The 23454-nt window shown below is 37.7% G+C and overlaps 1 protein-coding gene across 9 annotated transcripts in view; it reads left to right on the plus strand.

Moving 5' to 3' along the window:
• METTL25 (methyltransferase like 25) overlaps positions 1-23454 on the plus strand; it is a 151843-nt gene that overhangs the window by 28910 nt on the left and 99479 nt on the right. For all 9 annotated transcript variants that reach the window (XR_007129290.1, XR_007129291.1, XR_007129292.1 and 6 more), the window contains 2 exons: positions 11741-12337; positions 15152-15299. Coding sequence is in view for 1 of the 9 variants with exons in the window: in XM_047740063.1 (XP_047596019.1) it covers positions 11741-12337; positions 15152-15299 (745 nt within the window). In the remaining 8 variants the exon portion in view is untranslated. The remainder of the gene's footprint in view (positions 1-11740; positions 12338-15151; positions 15300-23454) is intronic.

Genomic DNA, 23454 nt, shown 5'->3' on the forward strand with positions numbered 1-23454 from the left:
TTTACAGATAATATCAAGAACTTAGTTTTGAAAATATTAAATTTGAGACTTCTATTAGGTATTGCAGTGGAAATGTTTAGTAGACTTTGGTTATATGAATATGAAGTTCATGGGAGAATTTCATACTAGAATTATAAATTTGGGAGTCATTAACCTAGAGTGATAATTAGATCTCTAGGTCAGACAACAAAATATAACTCTTCTAGATGCTGAACTCTAGGAAGCAAACCGAGGGTTGCTGAAGGTGGCAGGGGTGGGGAATTGGGTAATGGGCAGTAAGGAGGGCACTTGATGTCATGAGCACTGCGTGTTATACACAGCTGATGAATCACTAAATTCTACCTCTAAAACTAATATAAAAAAAGATACTGTGAATCTCCTTATTTAAAAACAAAAAAGATGTAACTGTGTGAAGGGATGGCTATTTTAATTAGCTTGTCTGTAGTAATCATTTCATTATGTTTATCAAAACATCATGTTGTATGCCTTAAATACAATTTTTATTAAAAAAAGGCAGACTCGAAAAAATATATAACTCTCCTATATGAAGTGTATTACCATACTAATAGTGTTAAGAAATGTCATCTCTGTGTGTAACAATTTTTCTGTGGTAAAGTCTCCTAAACAGAATTAGGAGATTAGGAAGATACCTCCCACCAGGCATTGGACTGGAAAATCATTTATTTTCAATCCTGTAAGGTGATCAGAAAGGACAAGCCTACTCTGAGTAAAGGACAAGAGATCAGGATGGTGGAGATTTTGCTATTCAGACCAGATAGTTTGAAGGCAAAAAGTTGTACAGTTTAGGGTACCAAATTGCAGAGAGTTTTTCATTGTGTTGCTCACATGACATATGCTCCTAAAAGACCAGTCTGGAGGGGTATAAAAGTCAACTTGGATTAATAAAATAGGAGTGTAAGTCAGCTGACAGATTTCCTAGGAAATTTCACCCATTACTAAAAAGGTTTTTAGATACAATATTGTGAAGACTTGATTCTTAGAGTTTCCACAGCCATCTTACAACCGGAGAAGATACAAATAAGATGTCCCAAAGGCTGTATGTGGTTGAGCCTCTGAATGGTTCAGCCACTGTACCACCAGATTTCTTAAGTGAAGTGAATTTTCTTCATTGTTCAAAACTTGATGTTCTGTTACTTGCAGCCAGCATATTCTTGATTCACAAGTGGAATTGCCATCAACAGATACAGGAACAAAATCAGTTACCTCTTGGTGAGAAAACATTTACACTGGTAGGAACAAATGTGCTGATGCTTATAAACAACCCACTGGTTGCTGACTTGAAGGTTGTCATCAGTATCAGTAAGTGTGTTTCATAGAAGGAAAGGAATAGAGAGCTTTGCTTTCTTTGGAGATTCAGATAGGGGAGAACTGACTAATAGTTTCTATTGTATGGCCCTTGTATTCCTGAATATGGGTTTGGTATCTTCAGTTAGATTGTAATTCCTTAAAATCAAGATATATAATGCTTCTGTATTTCCCATAAACCTACCCCAGAAATAAACATTAAAAAGGGCAGAGGGAATTCTTTGTAAACTTATCTATGGGAATTATGTAATGGAGTCTTACCTACAAACTGCTTAAATTGTAAGACTCTGAAATTTTTGAGGATTTAATTAATGGCATTACTTCAAATATATGTTTCCTTGAGTGGCTCATACTTACATCAGTGTTTAACTGATTTTAGGATAGACATAAGATTAGATGCTGATTTTTATGATGGTATTCCTGTAATTATTCATTTATTTCTTATGAAATGATATGCCAGTACAATAACAATCTTGATTTCTTGTAATCTTGTAATATTTTATTTTTAGTTTTATTGAGGTATAATTTATATATTTGCCAGTTCTAGATGTACATTTTGGTGAATTTGGTATGTGCAATTGTGTAGTCACCACCATAATAAAAATACTTGCCACCATAAAAAGTTTCTTTATGCCCTTCTGCAAGTTACTTCTTTTTCTACTCTCAGGCAACTGCTGACCTGCTTGTAGTTGTGTTTTGTTTTGTTTTGTTTTGACATAAACTCTATCCACAACATGGGGCTCAAACTCACAACTCACAAACTCACAACTCAAACTCAAACTCACAACTCAAACTCACAACCCTGAGATCAAGAGTCATATGCACTATCGACTGAACCAGCCAGGCACCCCTGACCAACTTGTAGTTATGAATTTTCTAGAATATCATATAGATGGAATCAAATAGGATGAAGACTTTTTTTTCTTTTAAGATTTTATTTATTTGACACAGAGAGAGCGAGAGCAGGAACACAAGCAGGGGGAGTGGGAGAGGGAGAAGCAGGCTTCCCACCAAGCAGAGAGCCCAGTATGGGGTTTAGTCCCAGGACACTGGGATCATGACTCCTGGCCAAGGTAGACACTTAACAACTGAGCCACCCATGCACCCCAGGATGAGGACTTTTGTGTTTGATTTGTTTCCTCCAGCATATAACTTTTGAGAGTCATCAATGTTGTATTTACTCTTTGTTTTTCTTTATGCCATGGTATAGATATACTATAATTTGTTTTGCCATTTACTAGTTAGGGGACATTTGCGATGTTACCATTCTTTTTTTTTTTTTAGCTGCTATGAATATTCACATACAAGATGTTGTGTGGACATGATTTCATTTATCTTTGGCAAAGAGCCTGAAATGGGATTTGTAGGTCATATAATAGGTGTATGTTTTAACTTTATGATAAGCTACCCAGTGTTTTTCAAAGTGCCTGTACCACTTTACATTTGTGTACATCTCATTATGATTTTAATTTGCATTTCCCTGATGACTAGTGATTTCGGGCTCCTTTTCGAATTGGCCATTTGTCTATCTTCTTTTGTGAAGTGTGCATTCAAATATTTTGCCAGTTTTTAAGTTTACTTATCTTTTTTTTTCTTAAGATTTTATTTATCAGATAGAGATCACAAGTAGGCAGAGAGGCAGACAGAGAGAGAGGGTGAAGCAGGCTCCCCACCGAGCAGAGAGCCTGATGCCGGCTGATCCTAGGACGCTGGGATCATGACCTGAGCCGAAGGCAGAGGCTTTAACCCACTGAGCCACCCATGCGCCCCACTTATCTTTTTTTTTTTTAAGATTTTATTTATTTATTTGACAGAGAGAGATCACAAGTAGATGGAGAGGTAGGCAGAGAGAGAGAGAGGGAAGCAGGATCTCTGCCGAGTAGAGAACCTGATGCGGGACTCGATCCCAGGACCCTGAGATCATGACCTGAGCCGAAGGCAGCGGCTTAACCCACTGAACCACCCAGGCGCCCCCCCACTTATCTTATTTTTGAATTGTAAGGATTTTTTATATGTTCTGCATACAAACCATTGGTCAGATATATGTTTTACAAATTTTTTTTTTTTTTTTTTTAAGATTTATTTGACAGATTGAGAGAGAGCACAAGCAGGGGGAGCAGCAGGCAGAGAGAGAGGGAGAAGCAGACTCCCTGATGAGCAAGGAGCCGGACATGGGACTCGATCCCAGGACTCTGAGATCATGACTTGAGTCCAAGGCAGCACTTAACTAAGCCACCGATGTGGCCTGATATTTCTTTTTTTTAACTATTTTTAATAGCAGAATTTTTAATTTTAATTAAGTCCATTTTTTCAATTTGTTCTTTTGTAGCAAATACTTTTTGTGTCCTACACAAGAAATCTTTGCCCGTTCAGTGTCACAAAGATGTTCTCATGCTTTCTTCCAGAATTTAATAGTTTTTACTATGATATTAAGATATGTGATACACTTTTAACTAAGTTTTGTTTTTGCTGTGTGACAGGCAAAGTTCACTTTTTTCCTGGACAGACATCCATTATACTAGCATCATTTGGTAAAAAGATTATCTTCTCTATTGGATAACTTTAGCCATTTTGTCAAAAATCAGTTAATTATATAAGTTTGGGTCTATTTCCATATGCTGTTCTTTTCTGTTGATTTACTTATCTGTTTTTATACCAGCACTATGCTGTTTTTGTTAGTGCAGTTTTATATTAATTCCTAAATCAGGGTGAATCTTCTAACCTTATTCTTTTTCAAAATTGTTTTGGTTATTCTGGGTATGCTGCCTTTTCATATAAACTATAATATCTACTTGTCAATTTTTTTTTATGCATTTTTTTTTATTTTTTTTATTTTTTCAGCATAACAGTATTCATTATTTTTGCACCACACCCAGTGCTCCGTGCAATCCGTGCCCTCTACAATACCCACCACCTGGTGCCCCCAACCTCCCACCCCCCACCCCTTCAAAATTCTCAGATCGTTTTTCAGAGTCCACAGTCTCTCATGGTTCACCTCCCCCCCAATTTCCCCCAACTCCCTTCTCCTCTCCATCTCCCCTTGTCCTTCATGCTATTTGTTATGCTCCACAAATAAGTGAAACCACATGATAATTGACTCTCTCTGCTCGACTTACTTCACTCAGCATAATCTCTTCCAGTCCCGTCCATGTTGCTACAAAACTTGGGTATTCATCCTTTCTTTTTTCTTTTTTTTTTTTTTTACAGCTTTATAAACATATATTTTTATCCCCAGGGGTACAGGTCTGCGAATCGCCAGGTTTACACACTTCACAGCACTCACCATAGCACATACCCTCCCCAATATCCATAACCCCACCCTCCTCTCCCAACCCCCTCCCCCCATCAACGCTCAGTTTGTTTTGTGAGATTAAGGGTCACTTATGGTTTGTCTCCCTCCCAATCCCATCTTGTTTCATTTACTCTTCTCCTACCCCCTCAACCCCCCATGTTGCATCTCCTCTCCCTCATATCAGGGAGATCATATGATAGTTGTCTTTCTCCGATTGACTTACTTCGCTAAGCATGATACCCTCTAGTTCCATCCACGTCGTCGCAAATGGCAAGATTTCATTTCTTTTGATGGCTGCATAGTATTCCATTGTGTATATATACCACATCTTCTTTATCCATTCGTCTGTAGATGGACATCTAGGTTCTTTCGATAGTTTGGCTATTGTAGACATTGCTGCTATAAACATTCGGGTGCACGTGCCCCTTCGGATCACTACGTTTGTATCTTTAGGGTAAATACCCAGCAGTGCAATTGCAGGGTCATAGGGTAGTTCTATTTTCAACATTTTGAGGAACCTCCATGCTGTTTTCCAGAGTGGTTGCACCAGCTTGCATTCCCACCAACAGTGTAGGAGGGTTCCCCTTTCTCTGCATCCTCGCCAGCATCTGTCATTTCCTGACTTGTTAATTTTAGCCATTCTGACTGGTGTGAGGTGATATCTCATTGTGGTTTTGATTTGTATTTCCCTGATGCCGAGTGATGTGGAGCACTTTTTCATGTGTCTGTTGGCCATCTGGATGTCTTCTTTGCAGAAATGTCTGTTCATGTCCTCTGCCCATTTCTTGATTGGATTATTTGTTCTTTGGGTGTTGAGTTTGCTAAGTTCTTTATAGATTTTGGACACTAGCCCTTTATCTGATATGTCATTTGCAAATATCTTCTCCCATTCTGTCAGTTGTCTTTTGGTTTTGTTCACTGTTTCCTTTGCTGTGCAAAAGCTTTTGATCTTGATAAAATCCCAAAAGTTCATTTTTGCCCTTGCTTCCCTTGCCTTTGGTGATGTTCCTAGGAAGATGTTGCTGCGGCTGAGGTCGAAGAGGTTGCTGCCTGTGTTCTCCTCGAGGATTTTGATGGATTCCTTTCTCACATTGAGATCCTTCATCCATTTTGAGTCTATTTTCGTGTGTGGTGTAAGGAAATGATCCAATTTCATTTTTCTGCATGTGGCTGTCCAATTTTCCCAACACCATTTATTGAAGAGGCTGTCTTTTTTCCATTGGACATTCTTTCCTGCTTTGTCGAAGATGAGTTGACCATAGAGTTGAGGGTCCATTTCTGGGCTCTCTATTCTGTTCCATTGATCTATGTGTCTGTTTTTGTGCCAGTACCATGCTGTCTTGATGACGACAGCTTTGTAATAGAGCTTGAAGTCCGGAATTGTGATGCCACCAACTTTGGCTTTCTTTTTCAATATTCCTTTGGCTATTCGAGGTCTTTTCTGGTTCCATATAAATTTTAGGATTATTTGTTCCATTTCTTTGAAAAAAAATGGATGGTACTTTGATAGGAATTGCATTAAATGTGTAGATTGCTTTAGGTAGCATAGACATTTTCACAATATTTATTCTTCCAATCCAGGAGCATGGAACATTTTTCCATTTCTTTGTGTCTTCCTCAATTTCTTTCATGAGTACTTTATAGTTTTCTGAGTATAGATTCTTAGTCTCTTTGGTTAGGTTTATTCCTAGGTATCTTATAGTTTTGGGTGCAATTGTAAATGGGATGGACTCCTTAATTTCTCTTTCTTCTGTCTTGTTGGTGTAGAGAAATGCAACTGATTTCTGTGCATTGATTTTATATCCTGACACTTTACTGAATTCCTGTACAAGTTCTAGCAGTTTTGGAGTGGAGTCTTTTGGGTTTTCCACATATAGTATCATATCATCTGCAAAGAGTGATAGTTTGACTTCTTCTTTGCCGATTTGGATGCCTTTAATTTCCTTTTGTTGTCTGATTGCTGAGGCTAGGACTTCTAGTACTATGTTGAATAGCAGTGGTGATAACGGACATCCCTGCCGTGTTCCTGACCTTAGTGGAAAAGCTTTCAGTTTTTCTCCATTGAGAATGATATTTGCGGTGGGTTTTTCATAGATGGCTTTGATAATATTGAGGTATGCGCCGTCTATCCCTACACTTTGAAGAGTTTTGATCAGGAAGGGATGCTGTACTTTGTCAAATGCTTTTTCAGCATCTATGGAGAGTATCATATGGTTCTTGTTCTTTCTTTTATTAATGTGTTGTATCACATTGATTGATTTGCGGATGTTGAACCAACCTTGCAGCCCTGGAATAAATCCCACTTGGTCGTGGTGAATAATCCTTTTAATGTACTGTTGAATCCTATTGGCTAGTATTTTGGCGAGAATTTTTGCATCTGTGTTCATAAAGGATATTGGTCTGTAGTTCTCTTTTTTGTTGGGATCCTTGTCTGGTTTTGGGATCAAGGTGATGCTGGCCTCATAAAATGAGTTTGGAAGTTTTCCTTCTATTGCTATTTTTTGGAACAGTTTCAGGAGAATAGGAATTAGTTCTTCTTTAAATGTTTGGTAGAATTCCCCCGGGAAGCCGTCTGGCCCTGGGCTTTTGTTTGTTTGGAGATTTTTGATGACTGTTTCAATCTCCTTACTGGTTATGGGTCTGTTCAGGCTTTCTATTTCTTCCTGGTTCAGTTGTGGTAGTTTATATGTCTCTAGGAATGCATCCATTTCTTCCAGATTGTCAAATTTGTTGGCGTAGAGTTGCTCATAGTATGTTCTTATAATTGTCTGTATTTCTTTGGTGTTCGTTGTGATCTCTCCTCTTTCATTCATGATTTTATTTATTTGGGTCCTTTCTCTTTTCTTTTTGATAAGTCTGGCCAGGGGTTTATCGATCTTATTAATTCTTTCGAAGAACCAGCTCCTAGTTTCGTTGATTTGTTCTATTGTTTTTTTGGTTTCTATTTCATTGATTTCTGCTCTGATCTTTATGATTTCTCTTCTCCTGCTGGGTTTAGGGTTTCTTTCTTGTTCTTTCTCCAGCTCCTTTAGGTGTAGGGTTAGGTTGTGTACCTGAGACCTTTCTTGTTTCTTGAGAAAGGCTTGTACCGCTATATATTTTCCTCTCAGGACTTCCTTTGTTGTGTCCCACAGATTCTGAACCGTTGTGTTTTCATTATCATTTGTTTCCATAAATTTTTTCAATTCTTCTTTAATTTCCTGGTTGACCCATTCATTCTTTAGAAGGATGCTGTTTAGTCTCCATGTATTTGGGTTCTTTCCAAATTTCCTCTTGTGATTGAGTTCTAGCTTTAGAGCATTGTGGTCTGAAAATATGCAGGGAATGATCCCAATCTTTTGATACCGGTTGAGACTTGATTTAGGACCAAGAATGTGATCTATTCTGGAGAATGTTCCATGTGCACTAGAGAAGAATGTGTATTCTGTTGCTTTGGGATGAAATGTTCTGAATATATCTGTGATGTCCATCTGGTCCAGTGTGTCATTTAAGGCCTTGATTTCCTTGTTGATCTTTTGCTTGGATGATCTGTCCATTTCAGTGAGGGGAGTGTTAAAATCCCCTACTATTATTGTATTCTTGTCGATGTGTTTCTTTGATTTTGTTATTAATTGGTTTATATAGTTGGCTGCTCTCACGCTAGGGGCATAGATATTTAAAATTGTTAGATCTTCTTGTTGGACAGTTCCTTTGAGTATGATATAGTGTCCTTCCTCATCTCTTATTATAATCTTTGGCTTAAAATCTAATTGATCTGATATAAGGATTGCCACCCCTGCTTTCTTCTGATGTCCATTAGCATGGTAAATTCTTTTCCACCCCCTCACTTTAAACCTGGAGGTGTCTTCGGGTTTAAGATGAGTTTCTTGTAGGCAACATATAGATGGGTTTTGTTTTTTTATCCATTCTGATACCCTGTGTCTTTTGATTGGGGCATTTAGCCCATTAACATTCAGGGTAAGTATTGAGAGATATGAATTTAGTGCCATTGTATTGCCTGTAAGGTGACTGTTATTGTATATTGTCTCTGTTTCTTTCTGATCTACTACTTTTAGGGTCTCTCTTTGCTTAGAGGACCCCTTTCAATATTTCCTGTAGAGCTGGTTTGGTATTTGCAAATTCTTTCAGTTTTTGTTTGTCCTGGAAGCTTTTAATCTCTCCTTCTATTTTCAATGATAGCCTAGCTGGATATAGTATTCTTGGCTGCATGTTTTTCTCATTTAGTACTCTGAATATATCATGCCAGCTCTTTCTGGCCTGCCAGGTCTCTGTGGATAAGTCTGCTGCCAACCTAACATTTTTACCATTGTACGTTACAGACTTCTTTTCCCGGGCTGCTTTCAGGATCTTTTCTTTGTCACTAAGACTTGTAAATTTTACTATTAGGTGACGGGGTGTGGACCTATTCTTATTGATTTTTAGGGGGGTTCTCTGAACCTCCTGGATTTTGATGCTTGTTCCCTTTGCCATATTGGGGAAATTCTCTCCAATAATTCTCTCCAGTATACCTTCTGCTCCCCTCTCTGTTTCCTCTTCTTCTGGAATCCCAATTATTCTAATGTTGTTTCGTTTTAGGGTGTCACTTATCTCTCGAATTCTCCCCTCGTGGTCCAGTAGCTGTTTGTCCCTCTTTTGCTCAGCTTCTTTATTCTCTGTCATTTGGTCTTCTATATCGCTAATTCTTTCTTCTGCCTCATTTATCCTAGCAGTGAGAGCCTCCATTTTTGATTGCACCTCATTAATAGCTTTTTTGATTTCAACCTGGTTAGATTTTAGTTCTTTTATTTCTCCAGAAAGAGCTTTTATATCTCCCGAGAGGGTTGCTTTAATATCTTCCGTGCCTTTTTCAAGCCCGGCTAGAACCTTGAGAATCGTCATTCTGAACTCTATATCTGACATATTACCAATGTCTGTATTGATTAGGTCCCTAGCCTTTGGTACTGCCTCTTGTTCTTTTTTTTGTTGTGAATTTTTCCGCCTTGTCATTTTGTCCAGATAAGAGTTTATGAAGGAGTAAGTAAAATACTAAAAGGGTGGCAACAACCCCAGGAAAACATGCTTTAGCCAAATCAGAAGATATCCCAAATTGTGAGGGGGGAGAAAGGGGATAAAAAGGGGTTCAAAAAGAAAAAAAAAAAAGAAACTACTTAAAAAAAGAAAGCCGATAAAGAAAAAATATAAAAAGAGGAAAAAATATATATATATTAGATAAATTATTTAAAAAACGTTAAAAAAGAAAACGGTAAAAGTTAAAAAAATTTAGCAGAAGAAGAGAAAAAGAAAAAATAAATTGAAAAAGAAAAAAAAATTAAATTAACTGCAAGTCTAAAAAATCATGGGGAGAAAGCCATGAGTTCCGTGCTTTGCTTTCTTCTCCTTGGAATTCCGCCGCTCTCCTTGGTATTGAAACTGCACTCCTTGGTAGGTGAACGTGGTCCTGGCTGGGTTTCCCGTTAATCTTCTGGGGGAGGGGCCTGTTGTAGTGATTCTCAAGCATCTTTGCCCCAGGCGGAGTTGCACCGCCCTTACCCGGGGCCGCGCTGAGTAATCCGCTCGGGTTTGCTTTCGGGAGCTTTTGTTCCCTGAGCACTTTCCATAGAGTCCCGAGGACGGGAATGAAGATGGCGGCCTCCCGGTCTCCAGCCCGGAGGAGCCGAGAGCCCGGGGCCCCACTCCTCAGTGCGCCCTCAGAGAACAGCGCCCAATGACTCCCGTCACCCTGGCCTCCGGCCGCGCTCCGAGCTGACCGAGCCTGCGACCGGTTCAAGGCAACCCCGAGCTGAGAGTCACTCCTCGGCTCTGTCTCTGTAGCCGGCTTTCCCGCTCCTATACCGGTAAGCTTTGCGACACTCAGACACCCCCGATCCTTCTGCGACCCTGCGGGACCTGAGGCCGCGCTGACCCCGCCTGGGCTTCACCCCAGTTAAGCCTCTGGAGCGATGTCCCTCAGCGGAACAGACTTTTAAAAGTCCTGATTTTGGGCGCCTGGGTGGCTCAGTGGGTTGGGCCGCTGCCTTTGGCTCGGGTCGTGATCTCAGGGTCCTGGGATCGCGTCCCGCATCGGGCTCTCTGCTCAGCAGGGAGCCTGCTTCCCTCTCTCTCTCTCTCTGCCTGCCTCTCTGTCTACTTGTGATCTCTCTCTGTCAAATAAATAAATAAAATCTTTTAAAAAAAATAAATAAATAAAAGTCCTGATTTTGCTCCGTTGCTCTGCTGCTCGCCGGGAGCCGGCCCCTCCCCCCCGCGGTCTATCTTCCCGTCGCTTTGGATTCACTTTTCCACCAGTCCTACCTTTCAGATAGTGGTTGATTTTCTGTTTCTAGAATTCTTCTTCTCTTCAATCTCCCGTTGGATTTGTAGGTGTTTGCAATCTTTAGATAAGCTATTTAGCTGATCTCCCGCTACCCGAAGTAGTCTCAGCCTGCTACTTCTCCGCCATCTTGACTCCTCCTCCTACTTGTCAATTTTTTAAAGAAACCCTGCTGGGATTTTGATTAAGATTGTTTCGAATCTGTAAGTCATTTCGGGCATCTTCATTTTGAGTCTGCCATTTCGTGAGCATGGTGTATCTTTATTTAGATCTTTCAATTTTTTCTCTGATTTTATAATTTTCAGTGAATAGGCCTTGAATAACCTTCATTAAATTTATTCTTAGATATTCTATTTTCTTGCTGTTTTAATTCACTTGGTTTTAAATTTTATTTTCTCATTGTTCTTTGCTACTGTATTGTATATGTTCTGATGGTTCATTATTAATTTCTAACAATCCTGTATCCTGACACATTGCTAAATTCACTTGCTAGTTCTGTTAATTTTGTATATTTCTTTAGATTTTCTGCAGATGCAAATCATGTCATCTATGAAGAAAGACAGTTTTTTCCCCATATTTATATCTTCTACATCTTTTCCTTGACTTATTATACTGTCTAGAATCTCTTCTAAAATGTCTAATAAAAATGATGAAAATGGTTGGTTTTTAATAGGAATCAAAAAATTAAAAAACATAACACGTTGTATAAATTATACGACCATTTCTTTACTTGCTTTTAAAAAAGATACTGAGAATGCTTTCTGTTCTCATCTGACTAAAATACTTACTTCATTCTGTTTTTCTTACTTTAGGTAATTGACCTGGGTTCTGGAAAAGGCTACCTAAGCTCTTTTTTGTCCTTGAAGTATGGCTTAAAAGTTTATGGAATTGATTCATCAAATACCAATACTCATGGAGCTGAGGAGAGAAACAGGAAATTGAAGAAACATTGGAAAGTCTACCATACTCGGTCAAAATTAGATGCCAATGGACTGGCATTAAAAATGACAAAAGAAAGGAAAGTGCAAGATGAAATTAAGTATAAAGTAGATATTGAAGGAATATGTAACAGCAGTCCTGCGAATCAAGAAAAGATGTCTACCTCAGATTTTTTGCCAGATTTTTCAAATTCTGTGATTTCTAACATTAGAACACAAATGGAAAACCTACATGTATATTCACATCAAGAAGAAAACTTGTGTTTTGAAAATGCCTTTTCTCTTATAGACCTTTTGCCTACTAATGCCATAGAACCTGCTTTATTCCAGACACCTAAGACAAAAATGTCTGAAACAAATAAAGAGAGAAGAAAACATATATCAAAGTCAAGTGAATTAAATATATATTCACCTGTAACATCTGTTATCACTGCTGATTCACAACTACACGATATTATTAAAGATCTAGAGGTGATTTCACTTTTGATTTCCTTAATTTGCAAAAATGCTCTAAGACATAGAATTAACTTTTATTTTTTTATTTTTTTTAAAGATTTTATTTATTTATTTGAGAGACAGTGAGAGAGAGCATGAGCGAGGAGAAGGTCAGAGACAGAAGCGGACTCCCCACGGAGCCGGGAGCCCGATGCGGGACTCGATCCCGGGACTCCAGGATCATGACCTGAGCCGAAGGCAGTCGTCCAACCAACTGAGCCACCCAGGCGTCCCTAGAATTAACTTTTAATAGTAGTTTCCTTAACTTAATCTTATTAGTCTAAAGAACCAAGAAATATGGTCAGAGGCTATATGCAAACTATTATAAGAATCTAATATAAGATTAGCTGGAAAAATGTTTTGTTTTTTTTTTTAAGATTTTATTATTTATTTATTTGACAGACAGAGATCACAAGTAGGCAGAGAGGTAGGCAGATCGAGAGAAAGGGAAGCAGGCCCCCCAGCAAGCAGAGAGCCCGATGTGGGGCTCGATCCCAGGACCCTGGTGGGATCATGACCTGAGCCGAAGGCAAGAGTCTTTAACCCTCTGAGCCACCCAGGTGCCCCTCTTGAGTCCTATAGTGAATTAGCACTTTAATAACCCAAATTAACCAATACTTTCCCTCCCCTCCCCATAACGCCCATATACAATACTTAAATATTTTACTATCAGGACAAAATAGTGATTGCATATTTTTGACTGACACCTGATAATAATATTAGTTAATATGAATGTAGTGAAGAATGATAGTAAATATTCCTGTATTAATCTTTCAGGAAAGCTTAGCTAAATTTTCTTTTAAGATTTTATTTATTTATTTGATAGAGATTACAAGTAGGCAGAGAGGCACGCAGAGAGAGAGAGGAAAGGAAGCAGGCTCCCCGCTGAGCAGAGAGCCCAATGCAGGGCTCAATCCCAGGACCCTGGGATCATGACCTGAGCTGAAGGCAGAGGCTTTAACCCACTGAGCCACCCAAGTGCCTCTAGCTTAGCTAAATTTTTTTTTTAAAAGATTTTATTTATTTGACAGAGAGAAATCACAAGTAGGCAGAGAAGCAGGCAGAGAGAGAGGAGGAAGCAGGCTCCCTGCTGAGCAGAAAGCCCGATGCGGGGCTCGAACCCAGGACCTGGGATCATGACCCCAGCCGAAGGCAGCGGCTCAACCCACTGAGCCACCCAGGCGCCCCTAGCTTAGCTAAATTTAAAGAGAAATTTATACCTCTGTTGTTCTACCCCTAATTAACAATAGACACTTCCTCTCTAAATTCCTTTCTATTTACAATGTTGCAATGTCTAAGTAAAACCTACCCAAACTATCTAGTCATCTGGAAAACAGAAGAGTTGCACAGCACTCCAAAAACTTCGAAGGCTGTGGCGGTTGAAGCAACTGAATGTTCTGTCAGGTTAAAGCTACTTATAGGTACAATTTTTTTGTTTAGAAAATTTAGACTTAAGCCTTGCTTAAGGTCTGAATGCATGGGCTAAAAAAACATTTTTAGTAGAATAACTTAAAGTAATTGTATTTGTTCTGAAGATAGTTATAAAAATATACTTTATTCACAACTTAACTTGTCTATTACTTTGAATTTTTAATAACATGATGATGATAAGAATAGAAAACACTTACTGAATTTTTTTTTTAAAGATTTTTTTTTTATTTATTTGTCAGAGAGAGAGGGAGAAAGAGCGAGCACAGGCGGACAGAATGGCAGGCAGAGGGAGAAGCAGGCTCCCCGCCAAGCAAGGAGCCCGATGTGGGACTCGATCCCAGGACGCTGGGATCATGACCTGAGCCGAAAGCAGCTGCTTAACCAACTGAGCCACCCAGGCGTCCCAACTTACTGAATTTTATTGTGTGCTAGAGATTGTACTAATTTATGAGTATTAGCTTACTTAAGTTTTACAACAACCCATTGAGATAGGTACTATTATCCTCATTTTATAGATGAGCATGTTAAGACACGAAGAGTTAAAACAAACTTGGTATATTGATTAAGATCTGTAAGTGTATGTGTGTGCCCATTCTGTACATGTGTACATTTTAAAATTTTTTACTGAATTTAGTATTGCTATATTTGATAAAATGAATAAACTATACTTTTTGGTGTTGGAGTAGAAATGCCACCTTAGAACCATTTATTTTTTTTTTAAGATTTTATTTATTTATTTGACAGACAGAGATCAGAAGTAGGCAGAGAGGCAGGCAGAGAGAGGGAGAAGCAGGCTCCCCGCTGAGCAGAGAGCCTGATGCAGGGCTCGATTCCAGGACCCTGGGATCATGACCTGAGCCGAAGGCAGAGGCTTTAACCCACTGAACCACCCAGGCACCCCAGCAGCATTTATTCTTTATGACAGCATTTTTTAAGTTTTGGCAGGCAGTTTTTAAAGAAGTAAGTAAAAATATTTACTTGAAGCTATAAATGTGTCTCAGATCACAAGCTTGTCCTCGTAAGACACGCTTTGTTTGATTGTCCAATCTTTAATTTGGCTTGTTGTTAAGCAAGTATTAGTTGTAAAAGAGATCAGAGAAAATTCAAATGGTTAAGTAACTAAAAACATTAGAAAATCAACTCAAAAGTATGTTAGTTGTGATAAAAAATCACAGTCATTTTGCCTATAAAGGAAATAATTATTCATTTAAAATAAACATATACTACTTTCTAGGTAGAATTTGATCATTTCTTAAAGCTCCGTATATTCTAATGAACATTTAAAAACTTCACCTGGAATGTTTTTATAGCCTTCCTTTTTTAATTGCCAAAATGTATTTTTTCTTCTCATTTTTAAAGGATTGTTTGATGGTAGGTCTGCATACTTGTGGTGATCTTGCTGCAAACACTCTGCGAATATTTACTGCCAAATCTGAAATCAGGGGAGTTTGCAGTGTGGGCTGTTGCTACCACCTCTTATCTGAAGAGTTTGAAAACCCACATAAAGGTACAGAGTTTTCCATATCTCTTAATTATATTTATTTGAGCATAACAGCTATGTTCTATCTCTCCTTTTTTTATTGTTGACAGTAACATTTTGAATTAACATTTGAGAGAATACCGGACCTAATATTCTTGTGATTTTAATGTTACATCAAATGAAATTTGATATGCTATCACATTATGTGTTTTATTGTATTTTCTTTGTTCATAAAGAAACAGAAAGAAACATTAGCATTAATGAATGCTAAAAACTGCAAATATTTAAAGATTTTATGTGGTACGTTTTAGACAACTTCTGTTTAAAGATACTTGTATGATATTCATTTACTTAAATAGTAAAGCTAAGTTATTTTGAGATGAATATATAGTTGCAAAGTTTGCTTTCATTTCTAAAGCCTCTGTTTTGTACGCTATATTGATATCTCTAAAAAAAAAAAAAAAAGTTCCTTACTGTATTTTGAAGAGCCAGCATACTCCAATTTTAAAAATCTGCATGATTAGGGCACCTGGGTGGCTCAGTGGGTTAAGCGTCTGCCTTCGGCTCAGGTCATGATCTTAGGGTCCTGGAATTGAGCCCTGCATTGGGCTCTCTGCTCAGTGGGTGCCTGCTTCCCCCACCTCCTCTGGCTGTCTCTCTGCCTACTTGTGATCTCTCTCTCTCTATTTCAAATAAATAAAATCTTGAAAAAAAATCTGCATAACTGCACAGTTACATCAAAATAGTATTCAGACTACTCCCTGGACTGAGAAGGTACCTGAGGAATAAAGTACAGAGTACTTTGGTAGGACTTGAAACATCTCATAGCCCTTCATGCAGAGCAACACCTGAAACTCCTCTGTCTGATCCATTTTATATGTTCTATCTCTCCATGAGATATGCTTTCAAAACCACTGGTTCAGATTAGATGGTTATTTAGTCTATTAACATTAGCAGTTCTCTTTTCTATTAGTATACTGAAGTCTTTATCAACATCCACCGTCCCTTGCTAAGAATTTTTACATCAGGAAGATGTGTGTATATGGATGGTATTGTATGCTCTTCTCAGTTTTAAAAGCCAGGTGAATATGAAATTTTAATTATTTTTCAATTAGCCATATCCAAGAAACAAAAAATTTGATTGTATAATTCTACTGAAATTTGACTGGATGAAACAGAAATTATTCTTAAAACCGACAAAGACTTTTTTGTGAAATAGAAGTTAATTGAGTTTGAATTCTTTTATGTGTCTTAAAAAGTATCTTTTAGGAAAAGGTTCACAAAAGTTTGAAGATATAGAAATACGCAAGTGAGAGAAAGCAAATTGGCAAAAAGTTAACCACAGTTCGATTTACATGGAGAATATTTATATCTTTTTTTATGCCATTATTTCTGACTTTTCTCTGAGTGAAGAAATTTTCAACATAAACATTTGGGGAAAAAAGTGAACCTTACAATAGAAAAAAAGTATAGGAAAGTATATACACAAATATTTACATTATTGTACAGTCTTATTTCCTGTCTTTCCTAAAAGAAATGAAGAATGACCTTCAAAACAATCACAGTTGTACAGCTCTTAAAATATTAAATGAATAGTGTTTTCCTGCATCAGCAATAACATAAGATTTTATATAGGGGAGATTTGGTTCTTAGTTCAGCAGCTTCCTGTTCTGTAGGTACAATTAAATATTTTTGTTGCTGTCGTTTTCTTTTTTTAAATAATTGGCTCATTTGGGATAGGTATAGATGCCTGGTGTATTCTTCAGTTCATAAGTATTGTTCTATAGTATAAGACCTTTAATTTCAGCTCTCTTCTTCCTTCTTTCATTTTATCATCATCATTCCCCCAGAGATACCTTCCCCTTCCAAAGGACCTCCTCCTCTTCAGGCAGTACCCTTTTAGGACTGCTATCTCTGGTCCTTCTGGGCCTTTGCAGCCATTGCTCTGTATCATCACGTCTCAGACCTAGCCTCAATATTTCCCACCATGGATGAGATCCTCTTTTTTGGCTTTGTACTTTGCTCTCTGTCACACCCATTTTTTCCCCACCTGATTCTCCCTCTGGAGTGATCTCTCAGCTGGTTCTGGTAGTTTAGGATTTTTATTTACTAACTTATATTTAAATCAAAATTTGTAGTATAATTACAGCTTATGAGTAATTTTATTCTCTATCTGGTTTTTGTAGAACATGTAAAGAAATTCAGATTTAACTGACTCATTATTTTATGGCAACCAGGAAGCACCATTGGTACATTTTTCATCTCATGTCTAGTTCTTTAATTCTATTCCTAAAGGGCTTGGTAAAAGCTGCTTGCTACAGTAGAAAAAAAATTAAGAGAATGATTAGTTACTTCTTTGCCAATCAATTTTACATCAGCCTTTAGGTATTTTTTTTTTAAAAGATTTATTTATTTATTTTAGAGAGAATATGCACACAAGCATGTGTGAGAGAAGGGAGGGGTGGAGTGGGGGGAGAGAGAATCCTCAAGCAGACTTTCTGCTGAGTGTGGACCCCAACACTGGCTCAATCCCAAGACTCCAAGATCATGACCTGAGGTGAAGTTGAGAGTTGGCTGCCCAACTGACTGAGCTGCCCAGGTGCCCCAGTACCTTTTCTAAGAGATCATTGCATTAAACTGTTGACAAGTATTTATTGACTATGTATTTGAATTAAAATGAACAAATATTTGCAAAGGGCATGTTCAGTGGAGAGGCCTTTGAAGAATCTGGAAGGGGAGGGAAGATAGGGAAGAATCTGGAAGATAGGGAGGGAAGATAGGTAGGAGGGAAGATAGGTGAATCTACATCTTCAGTCACTCCCACTTCTTTCCTGCCATGGGAAAATCTGATATATATATGGGTCTTTAGAGTGTAGAAACTGGTTTTTATTCACTTTTGTATCTTCAGAACTAAGCACATTGCCTCAAACCTGATACATGGAGATCAATATTTGTATAATGTTTATTGAATAGATAATCAAGGACAAGTGACAAGCAATAGAAAAAAGTTCACTATCACTGTATTGGCAGCTGCATATCATACTGGTAGGAGAAAATATAATTGAATAAACATTTCTTGACTAGCTACTATGTTCAAGGCATGGAACTTGACACTGTAGACTAATAGAGAGAGATTGGGAGGGCCTCATAAAAAGTCAGTACTTTGGGAAAGAAGTAAAAAAACTCAAATAGATGCCAAGCAGAGTTCAGTTCAGTTCAGCACTCATTGAATGCCAGCTATGTTCCATACTGTGCTAAGCAGTGATGATATTAAAATGTATGAGATATCATCTTCACCCTCAAGGGATAAAAAAAGTAGCTTTTAATCCTAGGAACCAGATAGTCCCTGTAAGTAACTTAATTTGCAAGAAATCGTTTAGAATAGAAAATTCAAATAATATAGAAAGATATTAAAAATGAAAATAAAGTCTCCCAACCCATATATTTGGTTTCTTATGTAATTTTCTAGAAAAGAAAATGTATACACATAGGTATATGCTTCATATTCTTATATTTTAGGGAACCAAAAGATAAACAGTTCGTTTCCTTACTTTTTCCACTTAATATATTGTGATCTTTCCATATCAGCACATACAATGTTGCCTTATTCTTTTTAGTGATTCCAAGGTATTTCATATGCTATTTTTTATTTACTCAATCCTAAATAGTTATATTTTCTGAAAACAATGGTACTTTTCTTCCAGCAGACCATAATTTAGTGAACAGATGGTCATTTCACTGTAGAGCTTGGAGAACACAAAATATGGAAAGAGTGTTTCCCTCTATTTCCTAATCCTCCTACATTAGTTTCAAAAGAATGTAATAAGTGCTATAAGACAGAATATTATACCTGTATTATTTTATAGCAGAGTAACATGTAGCTTAGTCTATGATGGAGGTACGTGGGCATTGAGGTTATGTTCCCAGTGTGGCAACATCCACTGTGACTTAAAAGATCAGTAGGAGGGGCGCTTGGGTGGCTCAGTGGGTTGAGGACTCTGCCTTCCGCTCAGGTCATGATCCCAGGGTCCTGGGATCGGGCCCTGTGTCAGGCTCTCTGATTCGCGGGAAGCCTGCTTCCTCCTCTCTCTCTGCCTGCCTTTCTGCCTACTTGTGATCTCTGTCTGTCAGATAAATAAATAAAATCTAAAAAAAAAAGAAAAAAGATCAGTAGGAGTTAATCAGGCAATATGGGAAGGGTAACGCAGACAGGAAACAAAGGCTTGGGGTGGTAAGTGTTCAAAATCACATTTCCTTCTCTTTGCATTCTATAGTCACTGTTTCTCTCTGTCTTTTCTCCCATCCTGTTTTTTCTTATGTCTTCCTCAGAAGCAGTGATAATGATAATTCTAATGGTCATTTCAGTGCGTAGAAAGGGGTAGCTTTTAGAGTGAATGACACCTCCATTTTCTGATTTCAGTTTACCCATAAGTGATTTCCTCAGAATCTCTCTTTGGTTCTCTTAGTTTATTTATTTAGTACCTAGTTATTCATAAAATAACCTTTGGATCTTCTGGGAAAATTAGTTAAACCAAATAACTACAGGTTTTCCACTCTGGAAATGGAAGTCTCCCAGTTAACAGATCTCAAGCATTGGTCTTGGATCCTTTCCTTCTCTAGAGTGGAAGTTGCCATTGTTCACTGAGTGAATAGGACATTTTTAGCTGGAGGATTAACATAAGAAAGAGCGTTGGGAAGGTTTGTAACAACAGTGACTGGCAGCTACAGACTCATTTTCCCTCTTTATAGGCAGAATTAATTCAGGGGAAGGCTTTCCTATCAAAAATATCTTAACTGAAAAAACAAAAAATCTTAACTGAGAATCATTGAGGTTATCAGGTAAACAATACGAGGCTTAACTGCCAAAAGCTGATATTAGTATCTTACTGCTGCTTGCTTTCCTTATGCATACCTGAAACAATCAGAAGGTTGGGAGTTTGCTTGTCCGGAAACTGAAGAATAAGCAGAAAGCAACAGGACTGAGTATTACGATGAAGTAGGTAGAGATGTATACAACACGAGTACCTTCAAATATTTTGGAGGTCAAGAAAAGAGGTGGGAAGCCAAAAGGTAGGAGAAAAATACAGAAGAATAAGTGATAGGAATAATGAAAGCAACCTTTATTTGCAGTTTTGCCTACTTTTGGACTACCACATTTTCTCATCTCAAAAGCCAGATGGCAAAGGTAACTTATACCCTTCTCTCTTTCCCATGCCCTTATCTCCATTTTCTTGCCTTATCTTAGCTATAGTAAAAGGAAGATGATATGAACCATCCCCTGCAATTTTTATAACAGTGTTTCTCAATTCTGGCTGCCCAACTAAATCAAATATGACACTTTCGGTATATATATCCCAGGAACCTGCTTCTGACCTTCCGAACTACAGTCTCCAGAAATAGCACTATATTTAGTGCTATATATATATAGCATTACCTATAGAGCTTCTTGAAAATATTTAAGAAGCTCTATAGGTAATTCTGATGAACAGCATGTTTGAAAACAAGATATTTATTATGGTTCCATAAGGAGACATATAGAACTTTAAAAGATGATTTGTATAAATATATTCAACATTATTAATAGTCATTTCAGCCTCTCTCACACACAGACTTAGAGACTCTACTCACATGCCAGTTTGTAGATCCAAACCAAAGGCTGAAACCAAAAGACCCCAGGAGGGTGTATCAAAGTCCAGAGTGTGGAGTGCTAGAGTAATTAGCCCAAAAAAAGTCCATAAAGTATGGAGCTCAGGATAAAACCTGGGGAAACCAAACGTGGAGGGCAGGACACCATGTAATAAATGCATAATAAACTTAAGGGCTAGAAACTAGACAAAATCAAGGGGGGAAAGCTAGGACAAGCAAAAAAATGTCCAAGATAATTATTATGAATACTACTAGAATTTTGATAGCTTAACTTTGTTGAAGAGCAAGGGGTGCGTGTGTTTGGTGTGTGTGTGTGTTAAGGCAGACAACAGCAGTTTTTATGGACTATATAGCAGTAACTATGTGGGTAGATAGAATATGGATATAGTCTCATTTTGTATATACAGTATATACTAAATAGTTCTCCTATTCCTTACTAAAATAGAAATCCATCACTATACAGTTTGATCATTATATTTAAATTACAGGGCAAGGGGTTTGCATGCACAAAGTTAGCTTATTTCCTGTCATACATCTAGCACTTGGGTTCCATGGAATTATATCTCTGAATGGTCAAGTGTGTCATGTGTCTCTCCCTTCATATCTTATACACCTGCCCCTCACCCTCACTTTGTTTGCACAGCTGTTTTTAAGTTTGAATTGGGGCATGGTAGCCCTTTGGGATGTAAATTTGAGTTATTAATAGTCCAACATAGTATAGTAGAAAAGTCTGGTATGTACACTGCAACTTTTTATGATGATATGTACTATGTAAACAATATGTGTTTTACATGATATGTTTACCCAGCATGCTGTGGTAGACCATAGAGGTGGTCTGCCATGAATGTCAATTTTCAAAAATACCTCAAAGCTCTCTGAGTCATTATGAATACTGAAGTTATACCATATGTTTTAAAAACTGCTTTTAAATATTTATACATTTTGAGCCAGTGGTTCCTATGAGAACAAGAAATACCAGAAACAGTTTTATTGCAGTGCTTTATAGAACATGTATATTTTCCCAAGCTTGAATTGTTGCAGCATTTTGTTTTAATATTGATTATTATTGTCATAATTAATTTGAAATACTTATATTACTTCTATTCCTTGAAATTGGAGAGACAAATTCTTTTGGTTGTTTTTCCTGTAAAGGTAGAAAAATGATATGTGGATCTAGATAGTTAGGTAACTATCATTTCTTCCTTGCTAATTGAACAATAATTTTGTTAAGGCATCAGTGTTTAGGAAGATTATGCCCTTCTATATATAGCCTCAGAAATAGATGACTTTCTTTTTTGCTTTTTAAAGTAATCTCAACAACCAACGTGGGGCTCGAACTCACAACCCTGAGATCCAGAGTCACATGCTTTTCCAACTGAGCCAGACAGGTTCCCCAGAAATAGATGACTTTCAATCTCAATTAATTATGGTAATTTCATTTATTTAGGAATGGATATGAGACACAATTCTTACCAATGAAGCATGAGAAGCATATCTCGAAAGGGGTTTCCTAGGAAATTTTGTGGGGTTTTTTTTGTTTTGTTTGTTTGCTTGTTTTTCTTAAAACTGATCTCAAGATGGGAAATCACTTTTTTTTTTTTTTTTTTTTTTGCCTCTGGACTTGATCATCTGTATGTGTTTGTTCGGCCTAACAGAATTATCTCTGTACCTGCCTATTACGTATCCTGTCAGAAATTGGTGTTAGTGTGCCAAAACCAGTCTGAGGGAAAAAGGTGATTTTACTTTTCTTCTAAATTTATATGATCACTGCAGAGGCTTGGGAGTATGGGAGGAGTGGAGAAAGATCTAGGACCCTGGAGAGTCACCTCAGGCGGTTTTATAGAAACCTCTTCCCTGGCCTCAGGAGGAAGTCACTACTAGGAGCACCTCTTGTTGGGGACACAGATTTGTGCTTGGTTTATCCCCACCCCATCCCCAGTCCAATGCCAGGCAGTCTTCTAGAATTGTTAATATACTCCAGATACTGCAGATCTGCAGATAACATGAATGGTATAACCTTTGAAAGCCTGAAGTAAACCTTCATGTTTACCCCCAGCCTTAATGTGTTACAGAGAATTAAGGTGATTCTCCCATGGATCCCTCCATTTACGTTTGCTTTGTTTTTGTTTTGTTTTGTTTTGTTTTTAACCAGAGGAGGGCTGTAGATATCTTTTAGTGGCATCTTTCAGTCTGGTTCTGCCATTTCTGTATCCAATGGAAATATTTTAAGGGCACACGATAGCTCTCATATTGTAGATTGTTTCTTTATTTTTGTCACCAGTGGGAGTTTTAAGGGAGCTAGATACTTCTATAGTCATCTTTATTGTCTTTGAGGATTAAATCTTGATATAATTGCTTTAAATTTAGAGGTACTTCACTGGGAAAGGCATCTGGAAGTTGAAAAAAAAAAAGATATTGAGCATGTCATTTGAAAATGTAACATACTGTTTAAAAATAAGCTTAGCTTGTATTTAGAGATCTTCAGATATCCAGTATTTGGTATTAAAAACTCCCAAGGCAATATTAGCTGGTTAAT

The sequence above is a fragment of the Lutra lutra genome, chromosome 8 (genome assembly GCF_902655055.1).
Source record: "Lutra lutra chromosome 8, mLutLut1.2, whole genome shotgun sequence".
In the NCBI taxonomy this organism is placed as follows: Eukaryota; Metazoa; Chordata; class Mammalia; order Carnivora; family Mustelidae; genus Lutra; species Lutra lutra.